Source organism: Branchiostoma lanceolatum, chromosome 6, assembly GCF_035083965.1.
Source record: "Branchiostoma lanceolatum isolate klBraLanc5 chromosome 6, klBraLanc5.hap2, whole genome shotgun sequence".
NCBI lineage: Eukaryota > Metazoa > Chordata > Leptocardii > Amphioxiformes > Branchiostomatidae > Branchiostoma > Branchiostoma lanceolatum.
This window is the reverse complement of record NC_089727.1, coordinates 13,466,343-13,490,776: the sequence shown is the minus strand read 5'-3', so window position 1 is coordinate 13,490,776 and position 24,434 is coordinate 13,466,343. Positions and strand designations below refer to the sequence as shown.

At 40.2% G+C, this 24,434-nt stretch overlaps 3 protein-coding genes across 12 annotated transcripts in view; all 3 read left to right on the top strand.

Moving 5' to 3' along the window:
- The window catches only part of LOC136437378 (stromal interaction molecule 1-like), a 28,215-nt gene extending 21,762 nt beyond the window's left edge, over positions 1-6,453 (top strand). For 3 of the 7 annotated variants that reach the window (XM_066431964.1, XM_066431966.1, XM_066431967.1), the window contains 5 exons: positions 599-664; positions 1,395-1,487; positions 1,872-1,992; positions 2,671-2,694; positions 2,885-6,453. In XM_066431964.1, the coding sequence (XP_066288061.1) occupies positions 599-664; positions 1,395-1,487; positions 1,872-1,992; positions 2,671-2,694; positions 2,885-3,461 (881 nt within the window). In that variant the 3' untranslated portion in view covers positions 3,462-6,453. Of the gene's footprint in view, positions 1-598; positions 665-1,394; positions 1,488-1,871; positions 2,033-2,670; positions 2,695-2,884 lie in introns of all 7 variants that reach the window. The other 4 variants (XR_010756176.1, XM_066431965.1, XM_066431969.1 and 1 more) reach the window with 4 other exon arrangements.
- Positions 6,454-7,880: 1,427 nt separating this feature from the next.
- LOC136437417 (dynein axonemal assembly factor 6-like) lies at positions 7,881-10,412 on the top strand. Of its 3 annotated transcripts, none has more exons than XM_066432027.1 (7): positions 7,881-8,039; positions 8,213-8,308; positions 8,632-8,704; positions 9,250-9,355; positions 9,575-9,671; positions 9,843-9,928; positions 10,241-10,412. In XM_066432027.1, exons 2-7 carry the CDS (start codon positions 8,222-8,224, stop codon positions 10,365-10,367), a joined length of 576 nt encoding a protein of 191 aa, XP_066288124.1. In that variant the 5' UTR covers positions 7,881-8,039; positions 8,213-8,221; the 3' UTR covers positions 10,368-10,412. The 3 variants fall into 3 exon arrangements, with proteins under 3 accessions (XP_066288124.1, XP_066288123.1, XP_066288122.1); XM_066432026.1 differs by having other exon boundaries at positions 7,882-8,039; positions 8,203-8,308; XM_066432025.1 differs by having other exon boundaries at positions 7,882-8,308.
- A 2,485-nt stretch (positions 10,413-12,897) lies between these two features.
- LOC136437393 (splicing regulatory glutamine/lysine-rich protein 1-like) lies at positions 12,898-22,763 on the top strand. Of its 2 annotated transcripts, none has more exons than XM_066431989.1 (6): positions 12,898-13,064; positions 18,863-19,173; positions 19,773-19,959; positions 20,133-21,182; positions 21,460-21,613; positions 22,102-22,763. In XM_066431989.1, the coding sequence occupies exons 2-6, from the start codon at positions 19,006-19,008 to the stop codon at positions 22,199-22,201; spliced, it is 1,659 nt and encodes a 552-aa protein (XP_066288086.1). In that variant the 5' UTR covers positions 12,898-13,064; positions 18,863-19,005; the 3' UTR covers positions 22,202-22,763. The 2 variants fall into 2 exon arrangements, with proteins under 2 accessions (XP_066288086.1, XP_066288087.1); XM_066431990.1 differs by lacking the exon at positions 12,898-13,064 and adding an exon at positions 16,670-16,755.
- Positions 22,764-24,434: the final 1,671 nt, after the last annotated feature.

Here is a 24,434-nt window from a genome sequence, read left to right as displayed (position 1 = left end):
TGTATTGCAGCCACCTAACTCAGCCACCCTAGTCCTTAAACCAAGCTGGAGTGTTTCTTTTGAAATTTGACAGTTTGCAAAATATAATGTTGGATGTTGTTGCTTTTGTCAGAACCTGTTTTTTGCACAGGAACGGCAAAATCTGTCTGTTACATGATGAAAGCTTTTCTTTGAGAAACATTTTTGCTTCCGTTTGATATCATGTCAGGGCTTGAAATACCTACCTGCAACCTGCTTTTTGCAGGATGATTTTCAGACTGCAGGTTAGAATGTAAACAACTAACTTACAATTATACTTGGTAGAAAAAATCAGGTTTGGTATTATGAACAAAAATTAGCTTTGCAGCACCACGGAAAGCTTTGTAGCTTGTAGCTATTACGAAGCTATGTAAGAAGATAGTACATGTACATGTTGACAAAGGCTAATCATTTTTGGAAAAGGTTGTAGAAGGGTTAGGCTAGTAGCCGTGGTACTTCAGCAGAAAATGTTCCTGAAATTTTTAACAATTTGCAATGTTGCAGGTAATAGAATAAAGTATTTTGAGCCCTACGTGTTGTTGTCCAGATCGGTTGTACTTTAATACAGCGTCTCTTACAGGAAAGGTGGATGCTGCCATGGGAGAAATCATTATGACCAAGTTCCTGGATGATCTGAGTATTGCAGGCATTGAACCTTTGTCTTCTTTCATAGAAAAATTGAATGCACTTTTGACAAGAAACATACCTTTTCTTCATATGAGCATTATGGGATATGCCAGAAAATATATTTGCAAGTATTACCAAAAAAATCCCAAGATGTTTTGATGTATGAAAAGAAATAGAATCTTATCAAATATGCATAAATCAATCTCCTTAGAAGTTTCTTAGTACTGTTTTGCACACTCCAACAAATTTGTGACCTAACATACATGTACCATTTTAAGTCCACAGATCATCGCTTGGGAAAATCACAGTGTGTGATGGACAGATGTCAGCACAATGTCTCTGTCTGTGCTTGTTTGTTTGTTTGTTGTGTGTCACAGTGTATCACAGTCTTGACAAACTGATTCTACACCATTTCGTGTATAATGCCAATTGAAAACATTTCATGCAAAAGATTTTGGCATATACGAATGTCCCATGTTGTGGGTACAGACTAATTATTGTTGAAGTAATTAACATGTGACCCAGGGATGTCCTCAGGAGCTGTCACAGCTATACCAGCTTATCACATTGTGGATGCTATGGAGTGGAAATTTTGCTATCCTAGTCCTGTTAATCCATATAAAAAAGCCTGCTTTTTCCAGAAAACCACACAAAGTCGTGGGTAGCTCTTGGGAACATTCTCTGTGTTTGCCCCGACACTCTGCAGAATACCTGACAGACAGTTGAAGTTGATACCTATAATTTTACAGGGTCTGTTCCTGGGAGCCCAGGTTTTGCAGGCAGTGTGCAGGGTGTGGAGGACGACTCTTTGGATGAGGACCAGCCTCCTACATATTCAACAGGTGCGCAATCTTTAGAATGTTTGAAAATTTCTTCACAAAGTTGTAGCATGGACACAGTTAGTTTTGTAGTAAAACATCTTTATATCACTATTGGTTCTTCCATATCAAACAAGACTGTGCTATATGCACAAACTTGTACTGTGGAACCTGAATCATGGAAACAGAAGTCATGGAAAACCGCACAAGACATACATGTACATGCAATAACTTGAAGCCGACAGCGGTATGGACCTACACCAACTACCTGCAGCGATGGACGACAGAGATATGGAGACAACTAGTCATGGGATGATTAAAAAAAAAGGTGGACGGAGTGAATGATATACGCACGTACATGTATGTACCACCCAAAATCCTGACCATATCTATCATACTCATTTATAGGGTCTTCGGGTGCCATGAGTTCCTCCCATAGCACTGCGTCGCTGTCCACCCTGGGGGAAGCCATGATGCGTCCAGGCGGCGGCAATGACCCCATGTCACCAACCTTCTCAATAGGCGAGAGGTGAAGAACTGAATCAGATACAGTACAGTATATATAACCTGTAAGCCTCATCAGAAATCCCTATGCCCTTCCTTCTTTCTCTCCTTTTTTCCTGCTTTGGTTTGATTTTGTTTCCTTTTAATCTCCAAATTAACAATTTTTGACCATCTTTTTTATCACAATTTCTGTTTACTGGGTGTTGCTACACCTGTTCCTTTGTGGTGTTTTGCAGTGTCCAAGTTTGGTAGCTGTCTGTCACTGTGACTTACCTATACAGTAGTCAGTTTTTGCACTGTGTGTTCTGAAACATTAACATTGTTGCTAACAACAAGGTACATATTATTGTATGTTTACCTGAGTTCTAATTTTTGTGAACTGAACATTCAGTTCTTCCCTGGTTGTTATTCAAAAAGAAACTATGTACATGTATGTATGTATTTGCCTGTAGACTTCAAGAGCTAGTACATGTAGCTAACTCTGCATGTCTCCACTTTGATAATTTTTGTGACCTCCCTTCTTTCCTTTCCTCAATCTTACCCTATCACCTGTCCCTGTATCATGTATAAGTCCACCCCTCTCTGTTGCACTACTCTACCTCCTTGTAATTTTCTAACTGACATTTGAGTCGTTCTTCCTGTTATCTGAAGTGCTGTTTAATTTCATCCCTGTCCTTTTTCCCTCCTTGACAACCCTCTGCAGTGACTTGTGTATGGATTCCTACATGTACGTATATCTGTCACTGTTTGTGTTTCAATTCTTCTGTTTTTCATCTCGCAGTAGCTTAACGCCTACAAATCCTAGCTTGTGTTCTGTACATGTACATGTCGAAGGACACATGTTATTCCCTTTTGCAGTGGTAGTTAGGACTTTGATCATATTCGTTTGTTGACATGGCTTTTGTTTTTCCTTACAGTCAGCTTATGGCATCACAAATGTATGCCAGTAGTGAGACAGTAGTCCGCAGAACATTGGATAGAGCGCAGAGTGAGCAACCCTCCCCGCATAGGCCGCCCATGGTCAAACAGATCACCAGCCAGAGTCTACCCGGAACTCTTGTGTCGCAGAGTTCCATCCAGTCCATCCAAGACGACCTCGTGCGATCGCGTACGAATGGAATGGACTCAAACCTTTCCAATTACGAACCAAACTTCACCGACAGCTCCTCTGCGGAAACACTTGAGGAAGACGGTGCAGGGTCTCAAGGAAACCTCTCAGACAACGCATCAACAAAAACAACCGTCCAGCGGCCGGCTACGTTACCTCCTCTGCTGACAACCACGTCTCAAACTTCACTAGACTCCCCGAAGGCGGACACAAAGAAGGGGAAGAAGCCTTGGTTCAGGAAAGCCGACAAGGGGTCGAGTTCGGGGCCTGCCAGTCCTACCTTTGAGGACAGCACAGACGAACTGAACGAAAAAGGAGCCACAGAGGATAAGAAGAAGAAGAGGGGGAAGATCTCAGCTTTCATCTCAAAAGCCAAGACAGCATAAGAAAGTTACAAAAGTTACAAATACACGATAAAGGAAGTCTCCAGAATGCGCTAATGAAACAACGTTGCCAACTTTTGGCCATGAAACATGTTAATTGTCAGTAGTCTTTGGGTTACATTCTTCTGAAGAAACAAGGCCTTTTTAAGGATAGAAAAGATCTCTCATTATGTTCATGTGTAATATTTCCAAGATATATTTTGGACGGTTGATTTCTAGGATCTATATCTAGTAATCACTGAAAATAAGGAATCACTTTAACCTTTGATTATTGTGTAGTTTATTCTCTAGGAAGACCATCACCAAATTTTGGGGAAGTTTTATTGCTTGATGATTTTGACACCTATTTTGATGTCTCAGATAACAAATATGTAGCATAGAACAATTTGTCAATGGACATGTGAAGTTTTTATAGATATCTATTACTCATGAGGAAGTTTTGTGGGATATTGGGTTCTCTTATGAAAAATGATCCTTTAATTACCCAGATGAAGTTTGGGGTGGTACTTAGGTGCGGTCACATTTGTCCTATGATTTGATTGTAGGAAAATTGACCATTGACAAGGATCTATCTCAAACTTTTTCTGTCAGAAGACAGCTGGATTTTGCAAGACACAGCCACAACTGTCTCAAGAAGCTGTTGTAAAACAATCTTACGACAAATGTGTCCGAGCCCTTACTTGTGGAGGGTGGGCGAGGGACCATGTCTTTCACAACAAAACTTTGTATGACATTGTCTTTCCAAGAGATGTATTGTACTTGCTACATGTAGTGTGTTTTATACTGAAGGCCAATGCTGCATGTAATTCTAATGCCTTTGCTGTCCACTGTGTACAATGTGTGTGTTGTTGTGACACTGGTGTCATTCGGAAAAGCACCTTGCCATGTGGGGTTTGATACGGTAGAAGAAAGATACAGTAGAAGAAATCCATTTTGCTAAACCGAGTTGGAAAATAACTGTTGTCCCAAATTTCCTGATGAGGAGACAAGGAATCTGCCAGTGCCTTGTCTTTCCATGTTTTGGCTGAAAATATTTGTAAGTGAATGGATAAAGTGAAGCCAAAGCTAGACATAGTCAGACTTATTTAGTTTAAAAGAAGAAGAATGACATTGACCTTTGCTTTCTTTGTGTGAAAATGAACACGCATCTCTCATTTTATGTCCATTGACAAAAAAACTTTTATAGAGGACCTCTGAAAGTTAGGGAATCTTTTGAAATACCATTCAAAAATTTATACGAACAGGTTTTAGGTATGATAACCCTAGCCATTCAGGGTGGGGGGGGGGGGGGCTATGACAACTCAAGAGGAATATAGGCTGTAGTGGCTGCTTGAATGTGTATGTAAGTGTTTGTAATGTAGTCTCCCATTACATGGTTACTCATACATGATGCCATACTTTTATTACAAACCTATGATTATGTTTTCCTTTCATGTCCATTTGCTTGTTTGTTTGTGCTGTTTGTAGCAGAGATGAAATGTCTGTCAAGCAATACCCTCACCTATTGAACCCATTTCAAAGCTATTTGGGACATTGTGTAAGTGGAGGAATTTCTCTAGAAATGCATTGTGTTTTTGTCTGTCCTTGACTAAAACCTAAAGCCTTGCCGGGTGCAACTGTTGCATTAGAGAAAGTCCTCCTTTAGGGTAATATAAAAAAGAGAAATGATCTGTTACTTAATTGAAGATATACCATTTTGTGTAGGGTGTGCAAAAAGAGTTTCCGTAGTACCAGATTCTATTGTTCTTTGTAATTACAATTACATGTATATGGAGAAAAAAAACACATTCATGCAAAGCATGAAAACACAGTTAGTTTACAGAATTGCCTACATGAATTTTGCATGAAAATGCAACCAACATTGCATGACGTTTAAGTTATAGTTTTTCAACATAAGCAAGATATTCCCAGTTTAAGGTATTCTATAGGAGACTGAAAACTGTCTTACTACTTTATACTCTTTGCTGCAAACTGTTCGGATGATATTTCTCAAAAACAAGAATCTGTTAGACTATGTTGAACAAATGTATTTTGTGACTTGTCTGTGTTTGGTTAGCATGGCAAGGTAATAAGGCAATAGGCATCCATATTTTATGTATTCCAACAAGTTTCACATGGAAATTCCCTAGATGACCACTTTTAAAAGCCACAAAGCTTGCTATGTTATTTGAAGGTATGACCCTCATAATGTAGAAGTAGACATCCCATTGTCACAACAAGAACAGCATATAAGAAAATGCTCTGGGTAAAATGCAATGATAAAAGTACAAGCAATACCTGAGGCTTTGCTCAGCCAAAACTGCTGCTGTTACAGGGTTTGACTCTTTGATAACGTTTAACACGCTAACGTTACTGCTAGAAATTCACTGTTCATTCAAAATTTCAACACAAGTTTTGACACAAAATAGCAATCCATCTTTTCTACTATGCACGTCCTGTATACTAATCTGTCAGAGTGATTAATTATTGTCAAGATGTTTCTGAATAGCAATACTATTTCGCATGCTGTACTTGAATGGATAGATCATTACTGTTAAAAGTGGGAGATAGATGTTTAGTTTGCTGTGTCCACTGCAATGTAGTGTAGCAATAAGGACCAACTAAACTATGTCAATAACAGATTTAGCATACAATGCGGACTGGAGGATATTTTTATCTGTACTTAATTGTGTATAAAGGAGTTGTTTTCACCCCATCTATGCGTTAGTGCCAGTAATGACGTTAAATCGTAGCACTAGGGATCTGTCAGACTTATGTCAATAAATGTACCTCCTCCCACAACTCTCTTTTCATTAGTTACAAGTAGTTTTAGAAAAGTATTGCCCATATTGGAGCATTGTGACATTGTTCTAATTGATTCAATTCTATACAGACGTGCACACCCAATGGTCTTCTCGCAAATTTCATTTACAAAAGAAAATAATATATTGAGAAAGTTACACATAGTTGTACAGACATAAGTTGGTAATTGAATAAACTTCCCATGTTTCACTTGTTTTGCCATTTTTCTTGTTTTGAATATATTTCTGTATAGTTTAACATGCTGTGGTTTGGTCTAAAGCCACACTTAACAATTACATTGTAATGAGAGTCATTGCATTGTACTGAGGGTCATCCAGGTTGGCCATTCTAGATCCTTGGATTATTTGTTTTTTTATAACTCAAATTGAGTTGGGAAAATAAGGAAAAGGTGGCAAAATGATTGATGGTCCTTCGTTTTCTTGCTAAGAGCAATACAGAGCACATGCCTGGGACAAAAATGTGTTAATTGGGATAATGGGTAATTTTTGTTTGTTTTTGCAGAGTGATTATCTAAAAATAACAGTCTGAATGTTTTTTTTAGAAACAGCTGAATTTCCTATGGCATTTTAGCCTGTGTGTTGCTTTTTCTTGGCGTTTTTAACATCACAGATAAATTAAGCCATACCTCGAGTTCCAGGAGCTCACACCTCCACTGATAATTCTTAAAAGATAATCAACTATGCAAATTATGTCTAATGTATACCTTGAATAATTCATCACTACAAATATAACATACCATGACTATGCAGGTCTCGTCATTTAACAGAATTATGGTGTGCCCATATCAACCACGCAAATGATATCCTAAATGACGATGTTTACATCTACTGAAGTTATAAATGAAGCAAGTATTCAAATCCTAATATCTGCCTCTAAAGAGTAGCATTACCATTAATTATGCGAGTAAGGTCCTAGTTTGCACAGATGAGCTTCCATGATATCCATTCATGTTTCCCATACTCAAATTACAGATGTAACGAGCATAAAAGCTACTATGTACAGTAGTACCTTTGAATGGACGTCCATCATTGCATTTTTTCGTTAATGATGCAAATGATTACCAATCCAGATGATTTATAACTGATAATGGTTAGCTCTATAGAAGTAGATTATGTCATTCACATTGTAATGAGAAAAAAATTATTTATGGTATGAGGTCGTAGACCTGTAGTTATCCCTATATTTTGCCAGTTCTGCTATCTACATGTAACTATATCAACTCCTCAGGAAGGCCTGGTGGAGGCAAGGCTTTAAGTGTGTGTTGCCTTGGCTTGCATATAGTCCTACCCTACACCGATAGACAATATAGATTAAAGATACATAGACGCTGTAAATTGTTTTACTGTACATGTAACTTACCCGTCATTTTAGATTAACTACTCATTTAATTTACGATATTCAGATCATCATCAGCGAGACCTAATGTAAAATGCATGATTATGCGTTACTTACTTACTAATACTTGATTGTGCGTTGAATAACACTAAATATTTTCAAATGGACGAATAAAGTCCTTTTTTCACAAATACGCTTACTGGGCTAACTAAGAATAGGTCTGTACAAAATAATAGTTGACAGATACATGCATGAAGAAATGGCACAACGTAAACAATAACATTGCAAATTTACAAAATCTCGCATGAGGCCGCAGCTGCACGGTGTATCCCAGAGGTCGTCGCGGACCAAGTGGGTCATCTTCACTTCCGCGTTGCTGAGGACGCCAACACAGACATTCTGCGTAACCAACGACTTAGAAAAGGCTCTACTTGCGTTATAGAAGCGGCTTGAAGACCTTAAGTCTCGCTTTATATTACATGTGTTTTGATACACCAAGTCTCATAACTGTTCAAAATCTATTCGTTTTGTTGCGTTTTGTTTACCGAACGTACGGATTCGGCTTGTACCCCCCTCCCCCTTAGGAAACGTATCGCTAATTTTTGAGGTCCATATAGCTTTTAACCATGGATCTGATGGGTAGAGACAGCATCCTACAGCTGAGGGACATGCTACAGGCGGCACAGCCACAGGATGACAGCAGCGACGAAGAGGTAGGAGTGGGAAATGTTTTGTTATGATTTTCAAGGTAATGTTTTTAACTGCCGTTTTATAACGTTACAACTTGGATCTGAGCACAGTTTCCATGAAATGTTTGTGGAGGGTAACGTTATTCAACTTAAAATACAAAAACACTCTTGGGGGGAAATTTGGAAAGCTTATATATAACACACTATATCGTGACAGATATAACACACTATATCGTGACAGGTAACATGTTGAGGCCATCTATGTTGAACTTGAATGTTTTACTACATACTAAATATAACCAAGGAGGTTAAAATCCTATTTTATATTCATTGTTTCACTGTAACAGCCCAGTTCTAGTCGACCAATGGCTCAGATGGGCCCAGCAGATGTAGGACCAAAGAAGAAGCCTGAAAAGACGGGTAAGAATTTTCTGAAAGAACTTTAGTTTCCTTTAATTAATGATTATTTATATTACTTGTAATGTCAATAACATTGCTGTTAGAAATAGTCATCACTTGAATGCATTGGATGAATATAACTCATTTACAATTGTCTCAATTCAATTTGTTCAATAAGCTAGTTCGGAGTTGCTACTACGCATGTGCAGTGTCAAAGGTGAAGGCCCCCGCGACGGAAACAGTGCTCGCCTCCACATTGTCTCCATTTGCATAACAACGCCCAGAGGGGTCTTGTTTCCGTCGCGGGGGCCTTCACCTTTGACACTGCACATGCGTAGTAGCAACTCCGAACTAGCTTATTGTAACGCACACAGTATTAGATATGGTATGTCTCTAGCAAATGTCTTTGTTTACCTCTAAGATTTTAAAAAATTCAAAATGTTGTCAGAAACAAACCTGTATGAAACGGTCCCAGATATATATTAGGTGCATGTAATCTAAATAACTTTTCTAGCCCTCCTATATTTTTGCTATGGAATAACCCAGCGTATGTCCCCCTGCCATAGCTCTGCCCACGGCGCCCAAACCCCCCACCAAGGACATCTGGGAGGAGGAGGAGGTCGCGACAGGTGCGGAGTACGAGGACGTGCTGGACCCCCGGCCGCAGCCAGAGTCAGTTTTACTGCTCACAGTTCTGTCTCAGTAAATCTCTTCCACTTATGCCATGTTGATTTGCTTTAATGTTTGAAGTAAAATTGTTATGAATCTCATTAATGTTTTATATGGATATGCTGCTGTCTACCCAAAATGTAGGGTACTTCACAGAACAATTTACTGTATAGACAAATCATAGAGTTGACACTGTCTTCTTTTTGTCATGTTTATTTGCAGGTATGATGTGATTTTCAAGCAAGCAGTGACATCAGAAGATATGTTCTTACAGATGGGGAACAAGAACTTGTCTTCAGCCAGTTGTGAAGACATGGTGGTAGGTACTGCCTCCAGTGCAGAGAAAGTCTCCAACCAGTTTAAGTGATACTTTGATACTTGACTTAGATATCCATTTTTATGAGTATGATTACATTGTATTTTTAATCTTCTATAAGCACATTACAAATGTCATCAAGCATTGTTCCTCTTGTTGTTTGAACATTTTAAGGTGAAAATCAAACTTCCTGGTCACAAGTCTTCAGAGGTAGAGCTGGATGTTACAGACAAGTTTCTAGACTGCAGAACACCGAAGTAGTGAGTACTAAGTGTTTTCACATGAGGTCATAACCACATCAGACCTTATCAGCGCCCTCTGGCAGAATATATGGAAACTGCACTGCTCCCTTCGGCAGAACAGAAAATGTAGTACTAGTATGGAAACACACACACACACACATAATATTTGTATCCCAAACAACAAAACTTCTTTCTTTTCACATCATTATATGCATATGTCATCCTTGAAAGGTTTATGTTGAGTAATTTACAAGTAAACCTTTTGTAGAGGAATCATGAGCTATTGGATAACAATATAATCAAATTGTGTTACTTCTTGCCCCTCCCCAGTAAGCTGGGTCTCCACCTGCCCCACCCTGTAGACAGTAAGAATGGACGAGCCCAGTGGGTCCAGGACCAAGAGACATTAGTTGTGACGTTACGGATGGTGCGAGACTTGGACTTCGTCAACTTTTGAATCTTCTTCCTCCTATGATGAGTGTTTCGTCTGGTAATAAGCAACCTGATGAGATTAAAGCTGTTAAAGCAATTTGGATATGAAGAGAGGGACCAATATTGTTCAATTGTATTTTAGGAACCTAAGACAAAGGAAAGCTTTATGTGTCATTGTACATTGTCTTACAACTGTTTTATCATTAGATGTATAACTTGTAATCTATGCAATGATAAGGTTACTACAAACAGCAACTTCTGAATTAGTATGTTTCTATGTCAGCAAGTGCCTTTTCAGAGTGAGTGTAAAAAAAAGTGAAAAGAACAGTTCATATGATTATGTTTCTTCCAAGGGCTATTCTATTTTTTTTTAAAGACGAGGGAAAAATTTGTAACTTTCATGGATAGAAATGTGTTTATACGTTCAGGGATAGTCAGAAGGTTACACATGTTGGATTTGAAAGGTTATAACTTAGTAGAATTTGATGTTCTTTGAGCTGATAGTTAAATACTTTGGGTTTTCAAAATGTTCAACTTTTTATCAGTATGTATAATACAGTTAAATGTATGGCTATAAAGGTACATTTTTACACCTTCATGATGGGCTTCATCCCTCTCAGATGTAAATAAGATTGATGTCTCTCTCTCCCCCCCTCTCTCTCCCCCCTCTCTCTCTCCCCCTTTCTCTCTCTCTCTCCCCCTCTCTCTCTTTCTCACTCTACAATGCAATGAAACGTTTGTTCTGGTCCACGTTTGAGTTTGTGACTGAATTGATTTGTGACCCAGTCCAAATTTAGACATACATGTACATGTACTATCTGACACAAATATTTGACATGTCAGGTTTAGTCATGTCTGTACATATCCGCCCAGTGACACTTTGTGTGACTTGGCTTATTGGAACTAGTGATTGAATTATGAACTGATGAACCCATTTTGTTCCGGGGTAATGTCTACAGCTTTCTAGTATGTATGGTCATAAATCAGCAAAATGTCGGAATGAACCAACCAAATAGTCATTGTTGTTTATTACTTTGATTTGAATACAATACAATGTGATATTTTTATCACTTAAGTTGAATGGAGATTTATCAGTTGGAGCAACCGCACTGTGAACTAGGTATCTAGTTAAATCAAGTCTGAATCGATATTCAATTAAATCTTTTGTACAAAAGTTGTTTACAAAATGTGAACAAAGCGGCGTTCATTTATGGAGTTTAAGAGATAACCTGCTGACCTTCACATTTAACTCTTATCTGGACATGAATGTACTTTAGACACAACATGATATAGAGTGATTAACTACTTTGCTGACTCATTGTTCCTGTCTAGAATGAGTCAATCAAGGTATTATTCCTTGTCGTAATTTCTCAGTAAAAATGTTTTTGATTGATACGTTTTCCAATTGAGATATAGGGAGATGGGGTGGCGGTGGCAGATAGATGCTAGTAGATAAAACGGCACGAAACTGAAGGATTTGAACAGATTGCTGTGAATAGATGCTCATTTCAAGCAGAGACCGGCTTTACGCTTTGGTGCGGTCATTGTAAAACTCACAAACTTAGGATGTTTGGGTCATGGCAAAAACGTCGAACTTCGTCGTTTTACAACAACATGGACCATTTCCTGTTTTTGTTTATCCATTACTTTAATAACGAAACACCTTTATTATTTTAGCAGCATGGAAAACAAGTGAACACGTTTCCACGTCAGGCCGGTTTGGTTTTAATCTAAGATGCTTCAAAAACGCCTTAGCTCCAAACAAAAGCCCTGTTATAGGATTAGCTGTGAAGATGTTTAGTTAAGCCTGAATTGTTTCTTTCTTCGCCAGACACAAGTGCTTGAATTGGTTCTAGCGTGCGTGAAGATCTTCACCAGAGTGCAAAACTTTCACCCTTCAAAGCGCCGTAAGAACGTGAAGGGTCACAGGTACTCAGACTGTTCACCTGTAAGTTAGGCCACGATGGCCAAGTGGAGAAGGACAGGTGAAAAATAGGTGTTGCCAAGACTGCGGAACGTGTGATTCCTTCTTGTTGTACCTTCGCAAGGTGTTCTTTTGTTCCAAGTAAATGTATACTTGATGGTAGATTGAGAAACATTGCTGTGTTATATTAAAACTTTTGTCCCGCGTTTCTTTTCTTCCAAGATTACTTTCCCTGATTCGTGTGTTTGCCCCGTCTTTTCTTCTTAATACAGATTGACTACTTAATTCGTCATTGTCTGCATAACAAGTGAGTCAAAATAAGCCGTACATACAGGCATTCATAGACTGTTGACACTGTACTATAGGCCACGGAGTGTATTTACACTAGTAATGGACAGCATATTTGTTTAGCAGCTCTAAACATGTCGCGAACCGATGCGGTCGGGTTGGGACACTAACGTCACATTCAACCAGGGGGACCACTTTTACCCGTATATATACAGTTTTCGGACATTTCTTCTATAACGACGTCTTCATCAAAATCTTCATCAAAGGTAACAACAGTTTTTAAAGGGTTTAACGTTTGCTTTGTGTCAAATTCTCTCACAATTCTGTGATACACCTAGAAAGAAATATGCTGTAACTCCTGTACAATGCATTCTCACCTGTGACCCCCCTGGGAAAGTACCTGAAGCATATATGGCAAAAATCCTTGCTGCCCAGTCCCAGCCCAGCTGTGTTGCCTGGATACACGTGGATACACAGCAACAGCCGGCTCTCTTCTACAACCAAGCACAAGTGAGTTGAAATTACTTTTCTGCTATTATAAGATTCTTCGGGCGCTTGGACGTGTTTTGACGGACAGCAGAGATGTGCTTGTTCAGTGATACTGATAGGGTCCGATCTTGTCCAACACGCGGTTTACATGCATGGTAGAAGCAAACACCAAACACATCGCCAGGGCAAACGTTTATGTCGCTCCCTTGTTGTACACCACCCCGTTACGGTCCTGGTTATTTTTGCAGTTCGGTTACGGTACGTCTGACTGGCTCAAGGGAATGGCGAATTGTGTTCGGTCTAGGTAACCCTAATTTAGCTTGATTTGAACAGGAATGTCCTATGTGTGAAGGCATTTTGTCGCACCGGTTTGAATAAACTCCCGGGAGTTTTGATAAACACCTGCCATGATAAGGTTATCTTAGCAAGCAAAATGATGGAAGAAACATTTGCCTGACATCCACAGCAATCGTTTGTTGTACGTGTAGTTGGATGGCAACATGGCTGCCATCGAAGGCAACAAAGAAAATCTTAGATTTTCATTCACTGTTGAAAATGTTTTTAATACCTAAACAAGTTGCAAACTGTTAACTCTAATCTGATCATGAGCCCCGTCCTTGAGCAACAATGTGTTGTACTGAACATTTTAATCTTAAGATATTTTACATCCATCTGATAAAAACATAATCATGTGAACAAGTTGTATTTAGCTGTTTTATAAACATTTAATATTATCTATTCTGTACACACGGGCAAATATTAACATTTTTGTTAAAGTACAACGCATGCGTTCTCAGCACACTTCTCTATGGGAGTGAAACGTGGTCGACCTATGCCAAGCAGGAGAATAGGCTAAACGCCTTTCACATGAGGTGTATGCGCCGTATCCTTGGCATATCATGGAAGGGCAAAGTGACCAACACCGAAGTGCTGTCCCGCGCCGGCCTCCCTACCATGTTCACCCTGCTCAGGCAGCGCAGACTTCGCTGGCTAGGCCACGTCCGTCGCATGGAGGATGGCCGAATCCCCAAAGACCTTCTCTGCGGAGAACTGATCTCAGGAAAGAGACGTACCGGGAGGCCACAGCTGCGTTTCAAAGATGTCTGCAAGAGGGACTTGAAGGCTCTAGATATTGATACGGAGCACTGGGAGGACCTTGCAAGTGACCGTTCCAGGTGGAGATGCACACTGTTCAGACAGCTCAAATCAGGAGAAGTCAGACTGATGCACAGCGCAGAAGAAAAGCGGATCCGCAGAAAAGAGCTTTGCAACAGAACTGAGTCAGCTTACAGATGTGATTTTTGTGGCAGAGACTGCCATTCTCGTATAGGGCTGTTTAGCCATAGTCGATGCTGTAGGGCTGTTGTGAATTAGGATTTTACCATGGTCAATACTGACCGACGGAGGCCATATGTATGTTAAAGTCTGAAATGTTACGTTGCGCACAGTTTTGAAATGTTAACGTGATGTAAGCTTGAAATTCTATTTGAAAACCTTTATTGAATATGCTTGTAAAATTTCCGTTCATCAGATATCGGTTTACACCTTTCATTTGTTGCACCCAAAGTAGAATGCAACAGTTATACGGACAGGAATGGCAGTTCAGTAACGTTATATATTCGCATTTTGTGAAGATATAGAAGATACAGGCAGCAACAATTCCAAACATACGTCACATCACAGACTTCTTATCATGGTGAGATAATGGTCTGATTAAACATTCATTGACAGGAACATAGGAAAAGGTACAATGAGTAAGTCAGCTTTGAGCGTCCAAAATTAGACGACATATATGGCCCCCGGCGAAAACTGGTAGACAGACAAGACATTCGGTCTTTTATACTTATGTTTTTAGGTCAGTGAAGTAGCACCATTGATTGTCACATTGTCACACAAAGCGTGCAACCCAGAAGTCCAGGAAAATCGATTATTTGCAACCCTAAATGTTCTTTTATCTGTTCTACTCCCAGTGGTCTCGTGGTCAATTCATGGCGCCATTTATTTTCGTCTACCTCAAAACCGTTCGGACAATGGTTAACCTACATTTTACACAGTTTCCCATCAATTCAATAGTCAATGAAGTCACCATTATGTATCATCCTTGCACATCAATCGAGGAATCATGAATGTAATAAGACTCCACTTGTCCCTAAAGGGAGGGGTAGTTTAGCCTCAAATACACAACACAAAATAGCACAATAATCATAGACGTCTTACTTATCACAAAGGGCAGGTTCGGACAAAGACCTTTACCCTACACTAGCAGTGTATGTGACAATTTTAATCCCACAGTTTGATGCTCGTGGCATGTACAAACGTATAGCTATTTTAAGCAAGTATTACCAGTACTTGTCACAGTGAATACGAACTCATATGGCCACCGTCAAGTGCCTAAATCCCAAACAAATGTTTACATGTGTGTACAGGGTGGGTCAGAGTTATTACATATCCCATTAAATGGTTCAGTCGTGTGACATCTCTTATCGTTTGTGCAAAGTTCTGGGAGATGTCCGTTTCGCCAGGTGGTGGTGGGTCATTAATCTTGACGGGGGACCAACGGGACCGTGTAGGACTGGCGAACAAATAACGACACTGGCGCGAACATCGGGATGTTTAATCATTAGTGACCTTGTGCTTGTGACGTCACTTCCTGTGTAATTGACGCCAATGAATACTGTGACAGTTAGAGAAAGAAGGAAAGAGAGAGAAAGAAAGAAAGAAAGAGAAAGAAAGAAAGAGGATGACAGCTAATGGTTAATATGTTAAATGGTTAAGAGGTCTTTTTCGTGCCTTAGTCTAAATACAAGAACGGACAAGTTATTGTGGTTTACTCCGTGTCTGTTTAATTCTATAGTTGATTTGAATGTGTTAAATCAACCTTAAGGTGTCTTCCGTCACTTGATGACCTATGACCAATGACAAAGTTACAAATTTTTCCAATCTTGTCTTTTCGAAGTTCAGATTTAGGGTTCATAACTTCATAGGGTCCGGATGTTGCCCATAACACGAACTTTACGAAGCGTAGCCACCAAGCAGTCACCGGTGGCACATCTGTGGGAATCTATGTCTGGGGAACGTGTCTTGCTTTAAAAACTCTCCCTGTTTGTCAAGTTCTTGTTGTTTACACCGTAAATGATCGCCCATCTTAAGACATTATCAAACCGACCGTGTCAGTGAAAACATGTTACGTTGTACGTAGTCGGGTCACGGAAACGTCTACGATGTTCATCCCCAAAATAGCATATTATGTTTCTAGCTATAGCGCTATTGTTTGAACACAGGTGCACCCGAGCATAGGATGACACATTTACACTGCAGTGACTTCTGCGAAACTGTGTCGTCTGGCATGTAAAACTAAAATTAAAGCAAGTAAATAAACCCCCCTGGTATGTTCCTAATTTTAGTTCCCCTGTCTCCATCAGAATACTACGAGTGACCGTAGTTTGTATGTACAGGCGGTCGAAGTGCCGCGAGCTGTAGTTTGATCTTTGCAAGAGGTGCGTGATTAGAAATGTGTAGAGTCATTGACTGTGAGGACACTGTACTTTGATCACCTAAGCTCATGTACATGCATGCGATGTCACTCGGGCCAGGCGGTGCTAGAGCACGTACGTATTCAATCTTACTTCTGTTGGAAGAAAGGTCGCAGCTATACCGAGTCATCTTGATTTCAGTCATTGTAAACTTCGGGCCAGCAGATCTGAAGGTTAAGGTACGCATATCTTTTGACCACCCTGCCTAAGTAGAGGTGTTTTCCATATTCAGTTCCTTCTAACGCAAGATTTTAGTGTAGCTAGTTGATGGATTCGTAAGCATTCTGAGCTTCTTTTGAAGCAGAATAGGTCTTCAAAGATAATTCTGTTCACGGGGCAGAAAATATGAAGAAGCTTAAGCCGTTACAAAATATAGACGATGTGCGTCAAACGTAGTGTCTGGACGTCACTGAAATTTACAAACTTGGTCAGAACAAAGAAAGTCGTAAACAACTTTTATGGCAACGAAACGACCGGATATTAGAATTTATTAGGAAAAGATTGTGTTGTTTCCTCCCACTTGTTTTCTGTCTGAATGTTACATGAGTTGTTGCACGTAAGATATTTCTATTCACTCTTTCTCGAAACAAGGCTATTTCTCAGTATCCTAACACTGAAGGCATTTCGTTTGACGGTTTGATCCGATGATGAGTGGTGCGTTTCAGAAATAGCCATGGTCATGGTGTCTTGTGTGATTAGATCGCTACAAATATTCACTGAAGGTTTCGTACAGGAGTTAGCTGGCGGTGAGTCCTTGTTTGTAATTTTCAGTTTGAATGTATATACTTTTCGTTAATGGAGAAAGCCTTTTTCATAATACGTTTAAAGGATGTTGTTCGAATCTTTTACAGCACAAGGCTGACAAAAAGCAAGGACATTATATAGGAGTGTCAATGCCAAAACTTGCGAGCATTTCGCGATGGTCTGTTTTACTTTATGTTGGCGGGAAGGGGCGTAGGTTTTCAGCATAATGCATATTGCGCATAGGAAGGCCAAGAAACAATTCCCCTCTCAACCAATGGGATCGCCTTAACTCCATTCCTCCGTTCTATTGAGAACGACACAACACATTCACGTCCTCAAAAGGCGCTTATGTTATTTTGCCAACAAGGTCTCCGCATGCGATTAAGGGATTCGAAGGTATTAAATCCTACTCTGAACTCATTGTACGCTTTTCTGATCAGGTAATTGAGGCTTTCTGTTGATCCCCTCGTCCATTCAGCCGCCCACACCTTGCGGCTAGGCGTTAGTGTAGTTCAGGCATTCCTGTAGTTGGATTATTTCCCATGGACACACGACGCCGACATGTCGGACTCAATGACTTTGTTATTCTCTTTTGAAAATGCACGCCGTCGTCCCAGCTTGCTCCTTGTAGTATCCCGTCGAGCTAGCGTGGTGTTTTGGTGAGTCCATGGTGATGTATCGTAAGATTGAAGTTAGTACATGATTTTCTGCTAAGTAACTTCCGTGAGTGTATTGAGTTCAAGCAAGGGGCAACCTGTTGTTGTCACCGTGCACAGAGGCGTCAGGTAAGTGAGACGACAACAAGATCGAGCGATATACAAGTTTACTATAGTTAGGATTTTAACACTGCTTGAATATACATGTACGTATTTTTACGGATCTTTGTGCATTTACTTGTAGTATTTGTCACAAACCATGCCATACTTATAGTAGAGAAAAAAAGGCTATCAGAAGTGCCCCATTTCTTACAACTGTTATGCTTTTGCATAATTGATACTATCTTGGAGCTTCTGTATCACATTCAAATAGTTGACTTGCAGCGTCGTCTTTTTAACATTTTCTGTCGTCTTTAACCCCTGTTGGACACTGGACGTGCGCCATCGACATGAAGTGAACCAAAAGGGTTCAGACCTTGGTGGTTGAACAAATAACTTCCTGTTGATCAGTACACGTTGACTTTAAGCCCATACATTAACCAGAGAACGACAATGGGTGATTGTCTCAGGCTACAAGTTAACGAGACAAATTGCCCCGTGATGACCCGTACATTGACTTGTATAAAGGTGCCTGTGGGATAAGTGGCTTTTACAGCAGTTGTCGGGAGGAATTATATGCTTTTCGGCACCTGTAAACAGACAGCGAGCAAGGTTCTGTTATGGCGGTTGTATCTATTCAACAGGTGGAAAGGAGAACCTCATTTGTAGGTATCATCAATCATTGAAAAGAGTGTGTCGATAATGTTTTCTCTTCATAGTTGTACACACGAAACAAGGATGTGTATACAATCACTGCCATGACTAACGTACGATTTTTCTGTTACAGGTTTGGTACAGCTCCGAAACGCACCTTTGCTGAACTCATGGTAATAGACACAGTAGTCTAAATGTAGTGCCGAAGTTCGAAGCAAAGAACTTCAAAGCATGGACTTTTTCGTCAGTTACTATGCTAGCAGTTGAGATGAAAACATGCATGTGAATAAAAGCACGTTTGAGGTCCTGCGGGAAAACTTCCTGGGGAGCGAGAGCATGCTGACGGCCGTGGGGCAGGACTCGGGCAGGGTCGCCCGCACGGGGGCGCCGTCGCAAACACTCTTCACCAACATCATCTCTGAGAAAAGGAACCTCGGCAAAAAGGTAAGAACATTGCCTTTCAGTCCTTTATTAAGTATGCTTCGTACTTTGACAAAAGTTGCTACAAGGAGAAGGAAGCTGGAAAAGCACAAAATAAAATGGGGCACAATAACTACTTCTTGATATACATTTGCTATCTTTTTTCTCATTCATGGTTAGATCTATGTGAATTCTATTTGCTTTTGTAAAGATTAAGATTTCAGTTCTTTTTGTTCTTTAGTTCATTTCATAATGGATGGTTCAATTCTTTATTGAGTCAATACAATTGAAAATGAACATTACTCTGGCTTTGGAAAGCTTGCTATCACATATAAACACTTTTTTCTTTTTCTATTCTATGAGAATATCAAATGTAAAACACTCACTTTTCTTGGCATATATCATGTTCCGCGTAACTTGCATTAGCTTTGCGTATTTCATAATCTCTCTTTAAAAAATAAAAAACAAATATCCGTGATATAACTGGTAAAGTGCGTTTGTTTTGCTTGTGTCAATTCTATGGGTCACAAGAATGTATATTGCACAAATAATTTTCAAGCAGTGAAATGGTTCTTTGAAATACAATATTGTGCAATATTGTTTTTACGTTCCAATGATCACAGTTGGACACATGGTACCGCCAGCACAACAACGCCATGGTCCAGATGAACCGAGATCAGCGCCCCCTGTACGTTTCCTTGATGAAGACAGCCACGAAGAGGAAGAAGCTGGAAGTGGAGCGGGAGCGGAGGCGTCAGGAGCGAGCCCGGCAGCTGGCTAAGGAGCTCCCGCCCATTGTGGAATTTGGAGGTGAAGAAAATTAATAGACATATGATTATGTTATAATAGACGTGTATCTTTAACAATTGGTATATTCTTTGTTCTTTCAATCAACTTTCTTGTGAAATTCTAAATGCTTTCCGTTTCTTTCTCTCTTGTTCATTGTTATGGTTTTTAACGTCTGCAAACATCTCTATTCACAGCTAATAGTGACGTCTTAGACCTCACGAAGAAGACAGCGATACAACCATCTCACAACAACGATGGGAAGGCACAACCAGCCACCCTTGTCGTGGAAGGTCACATTGGACAGGACTTTATCGGGACTGAGAACAATCCGGAAAATCCGGAAAACTCGCCAGGAAGCCCTTTCCTCGATGTTCCGGATTCCTTCAGCCGAGGGAGGAGAAAGTCTTCCGTACAAGAAGAGACGGCGTCGCTAATGTCTTCGCTTCAAAAGACTTATGACATCCAACCTTCCAGCGGAGAAGATGTCTTGAGGAAAGACGATTCAAAAGTGCAAAAGACACAAGACAAGGAAGGAACAAATGATACTAAGATGAAGAAAAGAAATAGAAATAAGAAAGAGAGGACTTCTAAAAAGACTCTACAGCCTTTGGATGACAGATTGCAAGACGAGAACATGTCACTAAGTTCAAAATTGTCCGAAGATGATGACTCGAGTGTCAGTGAGAGGACAACTGTCGATGGAAGACCACATACGACAGACCACCAAGAAAACATATTACCCAGCCTTCCCTCAGATGACGTCATTGATGTCGTTACGGCGTCAAACGATCCCGAGTCGCGATTGGACGACAAAAATGACAATTCCGAGAACCTGACATCAAGTTCAGTTGAAAAAACGAAAGAACTTCAAAAAGAATCCAAGAAGAAGAAGGATAAAGATAAAGACCAAGGAAAGCAGAGCAGGAAAAATTCTACCAGAGCGAAACATTTGCATGTCCCACAGGGGTCTGTGTGTGGCAGCTCCTCGACAGGGAGTCATTGGCGGAAAAAGAAAAAGAAGCGGCAAGACAACTACGAAGTCACCGTGTACAAAAAGGAAGCAAACGGGGACTTGACGCCAGAGCAGAAACAGATTTCTACAAAAGTAGACATTTATGAGTACTTTAAGGTTCCGCAGAGAAGAGAAAGACTGACCAGACAGAAGTTACTCGAAGATGTCCGGAAAAAAGAACAACAGCAAAGAGAAAAAGTCAGCAGTTTTCTGAAGAAAATTGACGAAGAAGGTATACATACATTATATTGTTCAGTGCCAAAAACATTTGCACTAACAGCAGTCGATGGCGTAACGCAGTTCATCAGGCCGAAACAGAATATGAATTATCATTTCTAACGCAAAGATTCATATGCGTTTGAAAACGTTTGATTAATGTAGCTAATAAATGCTCTAACGACCATACAAAAGTGTACATGATGTAAAATTTGCATATAATATTACAGTTTCTACATACACGTTTCTACTGGTTATACATATGGATATATTGTCGTTACTTTTCCTTCCAGACAATCAGCAGCCTGTTATCGTTGTGGAGAGGCAAGATGACGACAGCGGCGGCGGACTGCTCATGCGTCAGTCCAAGCGCCTCCTGGCGCCTACTCCGAGAGATACACTCACGGCACAGATGAACGAGATGGAAAAGATCCGCACGCACTGCAGGTAAGTTTAGCTGTCCTGGATGACCGTTAAACATGCACAAGTGTTTAACAAGTGTGTTAACGTAAGAACGCCATCTAGCGAGGCATTCGTAAATTTCAGTTCAATGTGTCGTTACTGTGTCGTGGCGGTGACTTAGCTTTTGCGGTTGGTTGAAGAAACGAATGATCAGTTTGCTTGACTATGACGACATTGAAAGCGAAGATGATCAATTCGTGATTACAAGGAGCTGCGTCGTATCAGTATTTACCGCTAGGCTTCAACATGTGAGTTACTGTGTAATTTTATATATTTATTTATTTATCTATTTATTAAACTTCACAGAATGAAATCTGAGAGGTCTTGGCAACAGGATCGATGCATCCTTTACAAGGCCAACACCTCCAGAGTACATTTAAAAACAAATAAAGAATCATCACTAATATAATATCACAATACTTTCCACTCCACTGTCTTATTTCTTAATCATTATTATCATTGCATAATTTCAGGTACGTCCGTATCTACCACCGTCCGTCCGAGCTGCAGGACTGGCAGAGAAAGGGGCCTCGGCTGACGAGTTGGGCCCCGAATGCCAAGGACGCGCTATGATATCGATAAACAGATGCTACTTCCGTCCACAGTCAGTCGTATACTCATCACAGACGAAATAAACGTCAGAGTATGACAGCTTTTGAATTAAGTTACAGCAAGTGTCACTTGTAAATTCTGACTACATCAAGCGCTCAAGCAATGATTATAATTGCTTTGGAGTCTGAAAGTAATAGAACGTGCAGACGTAACTTAACTTGCATGCTTCAATAAGTAGAAATAAGAACTAAAGCCATATATTGTAACCGTCCTTTTACCCATGTTGCCACGAACTTCTAGACGTGTAAACTGCATGGTTTAACAGTGCTGTTTGAACGGGATATGCAAGAATAACAATTATTTTTTTAACGAGCTGTTCTTGAATGGCCATCGTACTACTATGATTTGTACAGCGGTCGATACGTGTATATGCATTAAAAGATCTTTATAAAGCTGGACATGGACTTGAATTATGTGCATTGTATAATACAGTATCACCTAACACAAACCTGTCAGAACACGCCAGTCAAAAATCTTATGTTAGAAGTTTAAACTTTCTATCGGTAATGTTGATCTTGATGACATCCTCTGGGCAACCAAAACTGATACGCAAAAATAGGTAACAACAGAGATGCCTAATTTCTGGAATCTAAGTAATGACGACGGTCCTGAAGATAATAACCAGGCCTTAAGGCATTATATACACATCATTAACCCTTAATCATACCCGGCCGTATACTCTGAGCAGCGATAGAATATAGACTGCTACACCGGATGTATACATGTAGGGTTCAAGCCCAGAATAAATCAATCTTCAAGCAGATACATCCGTCAGGTTAATTCATTTTGCACACGATTTTTAGCGAGAGGCTAACGACGAGGGACAACGTACAAACTAACCCCGGCCGCATCATCTGCTTGGAGAGTAAACATTTACATTATTAGGATCGACAACACATCACTTCTTGCTCGTTTGAGCCATGTTAATATTAGCGTACTAGCTGGTATTTTCGATTATACACTCAGAATAACATAGGAACGAGACCTTAGGTACCATTGATCATCAAAATCCTAAGTTACCTCCTAAAAATATGTCCGTCTCAAGTCACTCAGTTACCGTGCAACGCGTCAATAAAGGTCGTCTACATTTCGCTCTCTGAGCTGAGCAGCGCCACCTACCAGATTTGACTTGAGGTACAAAATATCTTTAATTACCATTTTGAAATGTCGAAAGCAGTAATTTGGTGCGCTAGACCCCTGCTTCAGTAGTTAAAAACTGAACGCCTCCTTCAATGGTTCAAAACTGAACCCCTGCTTCAGAGGTTCAAAACTGAACCCCTAACTCAGCGGTTCAAAACTAAACGCCTGCTTTAGCTAGCTGTTCAAAACTGAACCCCTAGCTCAGTGCTTGTAAACCCCCTGGCTGAGCGGCTAGAAACTGAACCCTGGCTAAGTGGTTCAAAATTGAACCCCTGCTTCAGTGGTTTAAAACTGAACCCCTGTTTCAGTAGTTCGGAACTGAACCCTTACTTTAGTGGTTCAAAACTACTAACCCCTGGCTAATCGGTTAAAAACTGAAACCCTACTTCCGAGCGGCCGTTAAAAACTCTGAACCCCTGCTTCAGCGGTTCAAGGATCTTCAAGTGAACCCCTGCTTCAGTAGTTCAAAACTGAACCCCTACTTCAAAAGTTCAAAACTTAACCCCTGGCTAATCGGTTAAAAACTGAACCCCTACTTCAGCGGCCGTTAAAAACTGAACCCCTGCTTCAGCGGTTCAAGTGAACCCCTGCTTTATTGGTTCAAAACTGAAGCCCTGGCTCAGCGGTTCAAAATTCATGAACCCCTGTTTCAATGGTTCAAAACTGAACCCCTGTTTCAGTGCTTCAAAACTGAACCACTACTTCAGTGGTTCAAAACTAAACCCCTGGCTAATCGGTTAAAAACTCCCCTACTTCATCAGCGATTCAAAACTGAACCCCTGCTTTAGTGGTCCAAAACTGAACCCCTGCTTCAGAACTGAAAAAACTCAAGCAAACTGAGTAAGCTCTTCACGGTTGTGTCATATAGTCTGTAAATTAAGTCTTACGATATTGCTTGGCGAAGGTATGTGTTCGTTGAACTCTTGCTTGACACTGTATTAGCTGCGTTTTGATTCCAGCAGATAAGCAAAATCACTTTCCTGGCGAACAACATGCATCCCGCTTTGATATCAAGTCTTGAAGTTGACTATTACTATTGCGTATATGAATAGAA